General features: G+C 45.7%; 1 protein-coding gene across 13 annotated transcripts in view; it reads right to left on the bottom strand.

Annotated features, from left to right (window-relative positions):
- The window catches only part of ppfibp1b (PPFIA binding protein 1b), a 189,397-nt gene that overhangs the window by 23,214 nt on the left and 153,149 nt on the right, over positions 1–13,034 (bottom strand). For 10 of the 13 annotated variants that reach the window (XM_072484860.1, XM_072484861.1, XM_072484864.1 and 7 more), the window contains one exon: positions 9,651–9,683. The exons of the other annotated variants lie outside the window; for them this stretch is intronic. In XM_072484860.1, the coding sequence (XP_072340961.1) occupies positions 9,651–9,683 (33 nt within the window). The remainder of the gene's footprint in view (positions 1–9,650; positions 9,684–13,034) is intronic. 13 annotated transcript variants of the gene reach the window in all.

The following is a 13,034-nucleotide window of genomic DNA, read 5'->3' as shown; positions in this document are numbered from 1 at the left end:
ATAAAGGGGGTTCATAAAATATTACTTTAAATGATAAAATGTTTCAAGCTCTCAAAATGTTTACACTATTGGACTACGGTACATTTTTTCATTGAGACAAGTGAAGAATGCTTGTCTGGGTCATTTCTTTTGCAAATTAAAAATCCTTCAGTTCACACAAACCATCAACTTCTGAATGATTTTCTGCCTAGATTTTCAGAAGTTGTCTCTGCAAATGCCTTACTGTTATGGACGGAGATCAGCTGTATTACCATTTATGATGTTTAGCACCCTCAGCAGAGCCACAGTAGCTTTGGAAAAACCAACCCCTTACTAACATCAGTGCCTTAAAGACATATTGTATTTGAAAAATAATCCTCATATTCCTGTAATTTACACATGTTCCTGTAAAAAAGGGGTGGGGGGGGGGGGGGAGTTAAGTGACACAATTACTCCTTTAACAAAAGTCTTTAAACAAGTCAACTGATGGCCGTTGCTCCAACACACGACTGAGTGGGCATGTTGAGGATGGTTCTGTGTATATTCACAAGAAATCATACAACAATATGATCGTTGACAAGGAAAATATGGTGGCACAGTAGCCTTAAGGCAAGATGTTGCCACTCACAGAATCCGCCCTCCCACTGAACCTCTTGGGGAGATGAAACATCAGTTGTGAAATATTTGAAAAATCAATACACAAATGTCTACAATACTTTCCCATTGAGGAAAAAAACAATACTCAGTGATCTTAATGCGATTTATGAAATCAACGTAGATTTTTCAAAAAATGGAGATCAAAACAGATTCATTCTGCATTTTAAAATTAGGTGATTAATCTAAACAAGATATTTGGCAGAAGGCCAGTGAGCACCTAGGGAAGGCAACTTGTTTGATCTTAATATTACCCATGAAACCAATGTATGCAGAGGGATCACCTAGGCTTTTACATGGAAGTTTCCTTCTCACCAGGTAATAGAAATATTCATCAAGTTGCACTTACAGATTAGTTTAAAAAAAATAAAATTTAGAGTATCCAATTCATTTTTTCCAATTCAGGGGCAATTTAGTCTGGCCAATCCACCTACCCTGCACATCTTTTGGGTTGTGCGGGCGAAATCCACGCAAACACGGGAGAACGTGCAAACCCCACACGGACAGTGACCCAGGGCCGGGGTGGAACCTGGGACCTTGGCGCCGTGAGACAGCTGTGCTAACCACTGTGCCGCCCATGATTACCTTTATCATAAAAATATTGCACAGTATTTCACAGGAATGGTTAGCAAATCAAATTGTAGGCCAAACCATGTAGGAGATATCATGACAAGTGACCTGATACTTGTTCAGAGAAGTTGGTTTTACGGACGGTCCTAGAAGAGGAAGGGTAGAGAGGCAGAGGGATTTAGAGAGGGAATTCCAAAGCTTAGGGCCAGGCAGCTGAATGCACAGCTGTTAATAATGGGATGAAGAAAATCAGGGCCTGGATTCTCCCGGAATCGGCGGGGCGGCCCGTACCGGCTCCAAAGAGCGGTGTGAACCACTCCGGCGTCGGGCCGCCCGGAAGTTGCGGAATCCTCCGCACTTCTGGGGGCTAGGCTGGCGCTGGAGGGGTTGGCGCCGCGCCAACCAGCGCTGAAGGGCCTCCGCCGGCATGCACAAGTTAGTGCATTCGCAGGACCGCCAGCAAGTTCTGGTGCATGCAGAACCGCTGGCGTGTTTTCTGTGCATGCGCAGGGGGTTTCTTCTCCGCATCGGCCATGGCGGAGCCTTACACAGGCCAGTGCGGAGGGAATGAGTACCCCCATGGCACATGCCCGCCCGCCCGCAGATCGATGGGCCCCGATTGCGGGCCAGGCTACCGTGGGGCCCCCCCCCGGACCCGGATCTCCCCACACCCCACTCCACCAAGGGCTCCGCTAGCCACCCTCCAAGCCAGGTCCTGCCGTTATAGACTATGTCTAATCCACGCCGACTGGATTGGCCAAAAACGGGTGGCCGCCTGGCCCATCGGGGCCCGGAGAGTTGCCGGGGGGGCCGCTGCCAATGGCCCCCGACTGGCAGGGCACGATCCCCGCCCCCGTCCGGAAACCGGCGCCAGAGAATAGCGGGGGGGGTCAGAGAATCATGCCCAGATGTGCAACAGGCAAGAGTCTGAGGAAATCTTGGAGGGTTGTAGGGCTTAAGAAGGTTGGAGATAAGGACAGGATCGCGGAAGAATTTGAATACATGTGAATCTTAAAATCAAGGCATTTCTGGACCGGGAGCCAATAGATGTCCTTGAGCACAGGATATGATAGGTGAACAAAATCCAGTGGAAGTTAGAATAGAGGAAGATTTTGGATTGTTCAAGCTGATGTAATGTTATCTCATAGAAACCCTACAGTACAGAACCACTGTGCTTCCCTCCGAGGAATTAAAAGCAGAACTCAGTGCAATTATCAGCCAACACCTCGCCTCTCACCTTATGGAGGGAGGGCCATTGAAGTTGTTTAAGATGGATTCGCCTAGGACAGTGTTCTTCAAAGTCGGGGGCGTGACCCGCAGGCGGGTATCGGGAGGGTCGTGGAGCCGTTGTCCGCGGCGCTCCCGATCGTGCAAATCCCCGCGCAGCAGCCGGCTTTTCATAACGCCGGCCGCGAACATGTTAAAAAAAAAATTGGGGCGCATTGCGCATGTGTGCGCGATGATCGGCGCACATGCGCATTTACGCATGTGCAGTGCTGCCGCTATTTTTTTCAAACGGTTGCAGCTTTTTGTTTTACAAGTTCTGGAGTGGTTTTTATTCATTTAATTTTTTTTTTCATTTATTTTACTCATTTTATTTCTTTTACAAGTTCAGGGGGGGTTTATTTGATAAACTTTTACAGGAAAAAAATTCAAAACTTTGGACAGATGGAGACTCCATACTTTCCGACACCAGAAGGCTTCGACTTCATCCAACAGGTTCCATTGGAGGAGCGTCTACGAGGGCCAAAGGGACCCAAAACCATTTTCTCCATTTTTGACAGCAGCAAACAAGGTAAGAGAAAATGGTGGTCGCGCAGGTCGGCCGGGTTGGGTCCCGAAGGTCAGCCGGGTTGGGTCCCGAAAGTCGGCCGGGTTGGGTCCCGAAGGTCGGCCGGGTTGGGTCCCGAAGGTCGGCCGGGTTGGGTCCCGAAGGTCGGCCGGGTTGGGTCCCGAAGGTCGGCCGGGTTGGGTCCCGAAGGTCGGCCGGGTTGGGTCCCGAAGGTCGGCCGGGTTGGGTCCCGAAGGTCAGCCGGGTTGGGTCCCGAAGGTCAGCCGGTTGGTGAAAATGGATCCCGGAAAAAAAGTTTGAAGAACACTGGTCTAGGACAGTACCCTGAGATGACTGACCTCCAACACCCACAACCACATTCCTTTCTGCTAGCTAAGGCTCCTGCTAGAGCTTTCCTCCTGATTCCCATTGTGTCTATTTGATAGATTTATGTAAAGTATAACAATGGAATGCATGAATTTGCTAGATAGATATTCTTTGGCGATCTCTAGATTATCATTGGAATAATCAGTCTAAAGAGAAAACTCAACTTCTTCAGTGTTTCCCTCCCTACCTCCTCCTCTAACCAAAAATAAAAGACAATCACTGTAAGGATGCCAGCCGAGTAAAGATAAGAGGGAGACTCGAGGGCAGGTAGAAGTAGAAAGAAGTTGAACCGTGACATCACAGCCTGCAGGTAAGTATTTTTCTTTTCCCTGAGGTGTTATCGTGCGGGGCGCAGTGGTTGCTGAGTGGGTGCTTGCTGAGAAGGGGAGTAAATTTTTTTTTAAACTTACTGTTGGGAGTTTCCAGCTGAATCTGGTCGGAGTGAGGACAGAGTGACTGCTGGGTAAGTCGTAAAGATTTAAATTGTTTGCGCAGGCCCATAACAGCTGATTGCTGTTCTCGTGTGGGGTGCAATGGTTGCTGGTTAAGTGTTTTATTTTTACCTGTATTTAAGTTGGGCAGTTTCTAAACCCTAGACACTACACTTGTAGTGTCCCCCAACCTTCCACCTCCTTTAACCAAAGGGGTAGAGTGAATAACAGGTAAGCTCTTTCTTTCTTTTTCTTTTTTTATCTAGAGGGGAAGGCAGTGCAATGTTCCTCCTGCAGAATGTTTGAGGTGAGGGACACCGTCAGTGTCCCTGCTGATTTCACCTGTGGGAAGTGCACCCATCTCCAGCTCCTCAGAAACCGCGTTAGGGAACTGGAGCTGGATGAACTTCGGATCGTTCGGGAGGCAGAGGTGGTCATCGATAGTAGCTTCAGGGATGTAGTAACTCCGAAGAATCAAGGTAGATAGATGGGTGACGGTGAGAGGGGCTGGGAGGAAGCAGTCAGTGCAGGGATCCTCTGTGGTCGTTCCCCTCAGTAACAAGCATACCGCTTTGGATACTGTTGAGGGGGACGACCTACCAGGGGTAAGCCACGGTGAATGGATCTCCAGAACGGAGTCCGTCCCTGTGGCTCAGAAGGGAAGGAAGGAGAGCACGAGAGCAATAGTTATTGGGGACTCGATAGTTAGTGGGACAGATAGATGGTTCTGTGGCAGCAAAAGAGACTCACGGATGGTCTGTTGCCTCCCGGGTGCCAGGGTCCGTGACGTCTCGGACCGTGTTTTCAGAATCCTTAAAGGGGAGGGGGAGGAATCACAAGACGTGGTACACATTGGTACCAACGACATAGGTAAGAGAAGGGACGGGGATTTAAAACAGGAATTTAGGGAGCTAGGGTGGAATCTGAGAGCCAGGACAAACCATGTTATCATCTCTGGTTTGTTGCCGGTGCCACATGCTAGTGAGGTGAGGAACAGGGAGAGAGTGCAGATAAACACGTGGCTGCAGGGATGGTGTAGGAGGGAGGGTTTCAGGTACGTGGATAATTGGAGCACATTCTGGGGAAGGTGGGACCTGTAAAGACAGGACGGTTTGCACCTGAACCAGAGGGGCACCAATGTCCTGGGAGGGACATTTGCTACGGCTCTTCGGGGGGGTTTAAACCAATTTGTCAGGGGGCTGGGTAAACGAGCTGTGTTCCAGAAGCCAGTGTCGAGAATAGTGAGGTCCTGAGGAGAGTATCAAGGTCGCAGGAGTGTACTGGCAGACAGAAAGGTGGGTTGAAGTGTGTCTACTTCAATGCAAGAAGCATCCGGAATAAGGTAGGTGAACTTGGAGCGTGGATTGGTACTTGGGACTACGATGTTGTGGCCATTACGGAGACCATGGTTAGAACAGGGACAGGAATGGTTGTTGGAAGTTCCGGGGTATAGATGTTTCAGTAAGAGTAGGGAAGGTGGTAAAAGAGGTGGAGGATAGTTTAACAGCTGCAGAAAGGCAGTTTGAAGGGGATCTGCCTACTGAGGCACTATGGACCGAAGTTAGAAATAGGAAAGGAGCGCTCACATTGTTATGAGTTTTCTATAGGCCCCCAATAGTAATAGAGATGTGGAGGAAGAAATTGCAAAACAGATTATGGATAGGTGTGGAGGTCTCAGGGTACTTGTCATGGGTGACTTTAACTTTCCAAATATTGATTGGAACCTCTATCGGTCGAACAGTTCGGATGGGGCAGTTTTCGTACAGTGCGTGCAGTAGGGTTTCCTGACACAATATGTGGATAGGCCGACAAGAGGAGGGGCCACATTGGATTTGGTACTGGGTAAAGAACCGGGCCAAGTGTTAGATTTGTTTGTGGGAGAGCACTTTGGAGATAGTGACCACAATTCGGTGTCTTTCACTATTGCAATGGAGAGGAATAGGGCCATACGGCAGGGCAAGGTTTATAACTGGGGGAGGGGTAATTATGATGTGATTAGGCAAGAATTAGGGAGCATAAGATGGGAACAGAAACCGTCAGTGAAAGGCACAAATGAAAAGTGGAGCTTGTTCAAGGAACAAATACTGCGTGTCCTTGATAGGCATGTCCCTGTCAGGCAGGGAGGAAATGGCCATGTGAGGGAACCATGGTTCACAAAAGAGGTTGAATGTCTTGTCAAGAGGAAAAAGGAAGAGTATGTAAGGATGAGAAAACAAGGTTCAGTAGGGTCGTTTGAGGGTTACAAGGTAGCAAGGAATGAGCTGAAAAAAGGGCTTAGGAGAGCTGGAGGGGGCATGAGAAGTCCTTGGCGGGTCGGATCAAGGAAAACCCCAAAGCTTTTTACTCTTATGTGAGCAACAAAATAATGACCAGGGTGAGGGTAGGGCCGGTCAAGGACAGTAGTGGGAACTTGTGCATGGAGTCAGAAGAAATAGGAGAGGCGTTGAATGAACACTTTTCTTCAGTGTTCACAAAGGAGAAGGGCCATGTTTTTGAGGATGAGTGTGATTCAGGCGGATAGGCTGGAGGAAGTAGATGTTCTGAGGAAGGATGTATTAGCAATTTTGAAAAACCTTGTGGGTCGACAAGTCCCCTGGGCCAGATGGGATATACCCAAGGATTGTTTGGGAGGCAAGGGATGAGATTGCAGAGCCTTTGGCTTTGATCTTTGGGTCCTCGCTGTCCACAGGGATAGTGCCAGAGGATTGGAGAGTGGCGAATGTTGTTCCTCTGTTCAAGGAATTATAGGCCTGGTAATTATAGGCCAGTTCGTCTTACTTCAGTGGTCGGGAAGATAATGGAAAAGGTCCTGAAGGATAGGATTTATGACCATTTGGAAAGATGCAGCTTAATCCGGGATAGTCAACACGGATTCGTGAAGGGTAGGTCTTGCCTCACAAATTTGATTGAATTCTTTAAGGGGGGAACTAAGTGTGTAGATGAAGGTAGAGCAGTTGATGTCGTATACATGGATTTTAGTAAGGCGTTTGATAAGGTTCCCCATGGTCGGCTCATGAAGAAAGTAAGGAGGTGTGGGATAGAGGGAAATTTGGCCAATTGGATAAGTAACTGGCTATCACACAGAAGACAGCGGGTGGTGGTAGATGGAAAATTTTCAGACTGGAGACCAGTTACCAGCGGTGTACCACAGGGATCAGTGCTGGGTCCTCTCGTATTTGTGATTTTTATCAATGACTTGGAGGAGGGGGCTGAAGGGTGGGACAGTAAATTTGCTGATGACACCAAGATTGGTGGAGTAGTGGATGAGGTGGAGGGCTGTTGTAGGCTGCAAAGAGACATTGATAGGCTGCAGAGCTGGGCCGAAAAATGGCAGATGGAGTTTAACCCTGATAAGTGCGAGGTGATTCATTTTGGTTGAAAAAATATGAATGCGGATTACAGGGTCAACGGCAGGGTTCTGAGGAATGTGGAGGAACAGAGAGATCTTGGGGTTCATGTCCACAGATCTCTGAAGGTTGCCACTCAAATGGATAGAGCCGTGAAGAAGGCTTATAGTGTGTTAGTGTTTATTAACAGGGGGCTTGAGTTTAAGAGCCACGGGGTTATGCTGCTACTATACATGACCCTGGTGAGACCACATTTGAAGTAGCGTGTGCAGTTCTAGTCACCTCATTATAGGAAGGATGTGGAAGCATTGGAAAGGGTGCAAAAGAGATTTACCAGGGTGCTGCCTGGTTTGCAGGATAAGTCTTATGAGGAAAGGTTGAGGGAGCTAGGGCTTTTCTCTTTGGAGCGGAGGAGGATGAGAGGCGACTTAATAGAGGTTTATAAGATAATGAGGGGGATAGATAGAGTGGACGTTCAGAGACTATTTCCTCGGGTGGATGTAGCTGTTACAAGAGGGCATAACTATAAGATTCAGGGTGGGAGATATAGGAGGGATGTCCAAGGTAGGTTCTTTACTCAGAGAGTGGTTAGGGTGTGGTATGGACTGCCTGCTGTGATAGTGGAGTCGGACACTTTAGGAACTTTCAAGCGGTTATTGGATAGGCACATGGAGCACACCAGAATGACAGGGAGTGGGATAGCTTGATCTTGGTTTCGGACAATGCTCGGCACAACATCAAGGGCCGAAGGGCCTGTTCTGTGCTGTACTGTTCTATGTTCAATGCTCAACTATCCATGTTGCTAACCGTTATGTATTACATTTTCTGCAGGCATAGTTCTGCAAAATGGCAGGAAAGATCATACAAAGAAAAATTTGGTGAAGCTCATCAGAATCGGCAGTATCTGTAGAGAAGAAGAGTTAACATTTCAGGTTGAAACACATCATCTGGGGGCAGCACGGTGGCGCAGTGGGTTAGCCCTGCAGCCTCACGGCGCTGAGGTCCCAGGTTCGATCCCGGCACTGGGTCACTGCCCATGTGGAGTTTCCACATTTTCCCCGTGTTTGTGTGGGTTTCGTCCCCACAACCCAAAAATGTGCAGAGTAGGTGGATTGGCCACGCTAAATTGCCCCTTAATTGGAAAAAACGAATTGGGTATTCTAAATTTATTTTTAAAAAGAAACACATCATCTGACGAAAGGTCATTTGACTTGAAACATTAATTCTGGTTCTCTCCACAGATTCTACTTGACTTGGAGTTTTTTCAACTTTTGTTTTTATTTCAGATTCCCAGCTGTCATGGATCTGCCTCGTAGCCACAGTAAAACAAATTTAACAAGGCAGGATAGGATGCGATCTGCCCAGCAACAGGCAGAAACCTGCCTAGCAACAATAGTAGCCAGCATTCAAAAATTATGGTGCAATGCGACTTTCCCAGGAACGACATTAGCAGGCATCTAGTCAGAATCATGTGTAAAATTCCCTATTAGCAGAACCAGCTTACCGAGATGACAGAGATGAGTGGAGGTTAACACATGCTAATTCTTAAAGTTAAGGAAGTTGAGTGAGGCAGTCAGAATGAAGAATCAAAAGGGGAAAATGGTATAACTGCGAGCACCCTCTAACAGTCTGAGAGGCCAGTCCACAACTCACAGTCAGAATGCCAGGCCCACATCCAAGTCTTATGGTCAAGGCTGTCGCAGAAACCTTCAGTTTAAATATCTTTGCTGGACCAGGAAAACAAGTTCCCATACTTGATTATCAACCCTGTATTGTGTGGTAACTAGAAGCTGGATTTCTCTTGGATTTATTTCATTTGGATACTATTTGGGGAAAGGGGAAGTCATAAGGAGTTCAGGGATCATAGATACATTTTGGAACAAGGGGTATATTCTACATAAACTGTGTGCGTATAGTGATTCATATACTTAATTGTCTTAGAGTAGTGTAGTCCTATTTACATGTATTTGTCTTTTCGTTACTTTAATAAATAATCTTCAATAATTGTTAGACTATGACTTGGATGGTTATTCTCACTGACTCCTCACATCATTCCCCTACATTAAAAGGTGCTTTGTAAATGCAAGCAGTTATTATTCTCATCCTTCGTTGGTTACCATCAGTCCCTTTTGCAATTAAGTTCACTTCTGAGTGAAAGCCTCCAAGAAAACAAAGCTCCCCAAGCTCGGCACCCTGAAATCCAGCAGGCCCATGCCCAGGTGAGTAAATGTAGCATGGAAAAACATTGTGAAAATAATTCAAGAGTTAAAATAATGATGGTCATTAGCAATATCTGTTCATACCACCTAAAAGGCATTCCACACAAAGCTAGAGTCAGGTTTTGCAGTTTAAAGTTCATGTATTGCATTGACTAAATGCTGTAGAATTTGTTTAGTTTAAGCTTAACTATCACATCACTATTAGCTCTGCTGAGCATGTAAAGTAATAAACAGCTGGAAGGTATGTCCATAGCAAGGCATTGATGCAGTCAAACATGCAGCTATACTATACCTAGCATTGGTGCACTTGCACTTCGACTGCGATCTTCAGTCATCCAGAAAATGTGTATAATCGTGGGGAGCACAGCAGCACAGAATATGCGGAACAAGGTAAAGTACAGATCAATTTACAGATACAAGCCACTCCAATCAGAAAGGTCAGGAAAAGTTCACAACATTAACAGGGTTATAAAAACAATCAAGTATCGATGTTTTCATTTAAACAAAGGGGACAATTCTGTTGGCAGGATCGAAAAGCTGTGCTTCATGATTAAACAATATTTAAATAAAATATTCCATAACAGCACTTCAGGAATAACCATTTCACAAGCAGAAGGTGTGCCATCACTCTAGCCCAGGTCTTCCGGTCTCTGGGTAGTCAGAGACTGGATGTACACCAGAAGATGCACTATGGAAGTCGCAATGCAAGGATCTTGGGTGGGAACTTGCCCAGAAATTTGACCTTCTGATGGGCAATTACTCTGCTCCCCGGGATCCTCTGAAGAAGTCTCCAAGTGTGAGGTTATCCATTTTGGACCAAAAAGGGATAGAGCAGAATACTTTCTCTATGGAAAGAAGTTAGGTACAGTGGATGTCCAAAGAGACTTGGGGGTTCAGGTGCATAGGTCCTTAAAATGTCAGGATCAAGTGCACAAAAAAATCAAAAAGACTAATGGAATGCTAGCCTTTATATCTAGAGGATTGGAATATAAAAACAGAAGTTATGCTGTAGCTATACAAAACCCTGGTTAAACCCCACTTGGAGTACTGAGCACTTCTAGGCACCACAATTTAGGAAGGATATTTTGGCCTTGGAGGGAATGCAATGTGGGTTTATAAAAATGATTGTCTGGAGTATAGGGGTTGAGTCACGAGGAGAGATTACTCAAATTAGGCCTGTTTTCACTAGAATTTAGAAGGTTAAGAGGTGATCTGATCAAAGTATTCATTGCGGGTTGCAAAAGCTGATATCTCTCTTGCCCCTTCCGATAGTGGTACGTGCCAACATCTTCTCACTAAGTCAATTTAGTCCCATTCTCATAATGCAGTATTCTCAATGCGTAACAGGATATGAATCTGCTTTTGTCACGGCATTCACCTTTCGATGATTCACACATAAGAGTCATAGTTATAGAGTCATACAGCACAGAAACTGGCCCTTCGGCCCAACACGTGTATGCTGACCATCACACACCAATCTATACTAATCCCATTTAACAGTACTTGGTCCATGTTAGAGGAAACAGCAGGATATAGGTCAGTCGGAGACTTGGGTGGAGAGATGGCAGATGGAGTTTAATGCGGACAAATGTGAAGTAATGCATTTCGGAAGTTCTAATACAGATGGGAAATATACAGTAAATGGTGGAACTATTAAGAGTATTAACAAGCAGGGGGATCAGAGTGCAAAGGTAAACAGGTCACTGAAAGTGGCAATGCAGGTGGAGAAGGTAGTCAAGAAGGCAAACGGCATGCTGGTCTTCATCAGCTGGGGCATTGAGTATAAAGATTGTAAAGTCATGCTACAGCTGTATAGAACTTTAGTTGGACCACACTTGGAATATAGTGTTTAATTCTGGTCGCCTCAGGTCCTTCAGAAGGATATGGAGGCTTTGGAGATGGTACACAATTGGTTTTCCAGGATGTTGCCTGGTATGAGGGGAAGTTGATGAACATTTGTTTGTTCTCACTGGAATGACGGAGGTTGAGGGATGACTTGATAGAAGTCTACAAAATTATGAGGGGCATGGACAGAGTGGATAGTCAGAAGCTTTTTCCTCAGGGTGGAAGAGTCAACTATTAGGGGAAATAGGTTTAAAGTGCAAGGTGCAAAGTTTAGAGGAGATGTACAAGGGAGGTTTTTTTTTTTTTTTTTTTACACAAAGGGTGGTGGATGCCTGGAATTCGCTGCCAGAGGAGTTGGTGGAAGCAGATATGATAGTGACTTTTAAGAGACATATTGGAAAATACATGAATAGGATGGGAACAGAGGGATATGGACACCAGACGGGTAGAAGGTTTTAAGTTAGACGGGCAGCATGGTTGGCGCAGGCTTGGAGGGCCGGAGGGCCTGTTCCTGTGCTGTAATTTTCTTTCTTTTTGTTCAAGATATTAACAGGGAAAGATAAAGATCATTTCCACTGATTGGAGATTTTAAAACTAGGGGGGCATAGTGTAAAACTTACGGCTGGACCGTTCAGGAAAGATGTTAGGAAGAACGCCTTCATTCAAAGAGTGGTAGAGATTTGGAACTCTTTCCTACAAACTGCAGTTGAAACAAGAATAGTTGCTCATTTTAAATCTAAGATGGATAGATTATTGTTAAGCAAAGATACTAAGGGGATATGGGCCAAAGGTAAGTATACGGAGTTGATCACAGATCAGCCATGATCTCATTGAATGGCAGGACAGGCTTGAGGCTGAATGGCCTACCGCTGTTCCTATGTTCAGATGTGAAAGATACCCCATTGGAAAGTGGCTCAGAAAGATCAGAGAAAGGAAAGTGTACATTTTGTGTCTAGCCAGGGTCAGAAATAGTCGGGTGAATTTTCTGCCAGCAGGATTCTTTGTGCCGCCGGCAACGCACCCCCACCCAAGTCTTTCCCAAGGGTGTGGGGTGACCACAATGGGAAATCCCATTGGCCTGTGGCGGCAACAGAGATTCCTGCTGCCGGCGACAGCACGCCGCTGAGGAACATGCTGCTGGGGTGGTGGAGAATTCACCCCAGTGAATTTCTGATCCTGGTCAGATGATCTGGGTCTATATTGTCAGAGGCAAATATAAAACATTGTACATTTTGTAAACAGTAAAATAGTTTCCATGTTTTTTCTTTAAAAAAGCAAATAGTGGGAGGATAATTTACAGTTGGGGGAGGGGGGGGGGGGGGGGGGAAAGAGTTGTATTATAAATTAAAGGATTTCTGCAAAATACATCTGGTTCTACACAATGCCGGAGATTTCTCATATGTCAATAAAACGTCTTCACCCAAAATGTCCACCTGATTACTAATTTGACAATGTTCTGAACATCAGACATGATAAGTCAGCCACATTAACCCAAATTCAGTTACTTTGGTAGATTAAACGCAAGGGGAAAGTAAATAAAAGTGTACGCATATTTATTAAACATAATTTCAACATTTTAACAAGTGAACATCTGAAAGATTAGTTTAGATTAATTCGTTATTTTACGTATCTTATTGAATTCCCTTCCTCCAACTGATGAGTTATTTGGAAAAAGATCTAGCATTTTCTTTTAAAGTATAACACAGGGTTTTTATTTATTCAATAAGGCAATAATCATGCTGAGACGAAGGTAATAGGTCCAAAGATGGGGACTGCATGGTAGCACAGTGGTTAGCACTGTTGCTTCACTGCGCCTGGGACCCAGGTTCAA

This window comes from Scyliorhinus torazame, chromosome 19, assembly GCF_047496885.1.
Source record: "Scyliorhinus torazame isolate Kashiwa2021f chromosome 19, sScyTor2.1, whole genome shotgun sequence".
Taxonomy (NCBI): domain Eukaryota; kingdom Metazoa; phylum Chordata; class Chondrichthyes; order Carcharhiniformes; family Scyliorhinidae; genus Scyliorhinus; species Scyliorhinus torazame.
The sequence above is the reverse complement of the archived record's forward strand: the minus strand, read 5'-3'. Positions and strand labels throughout refer to the sequence as shown.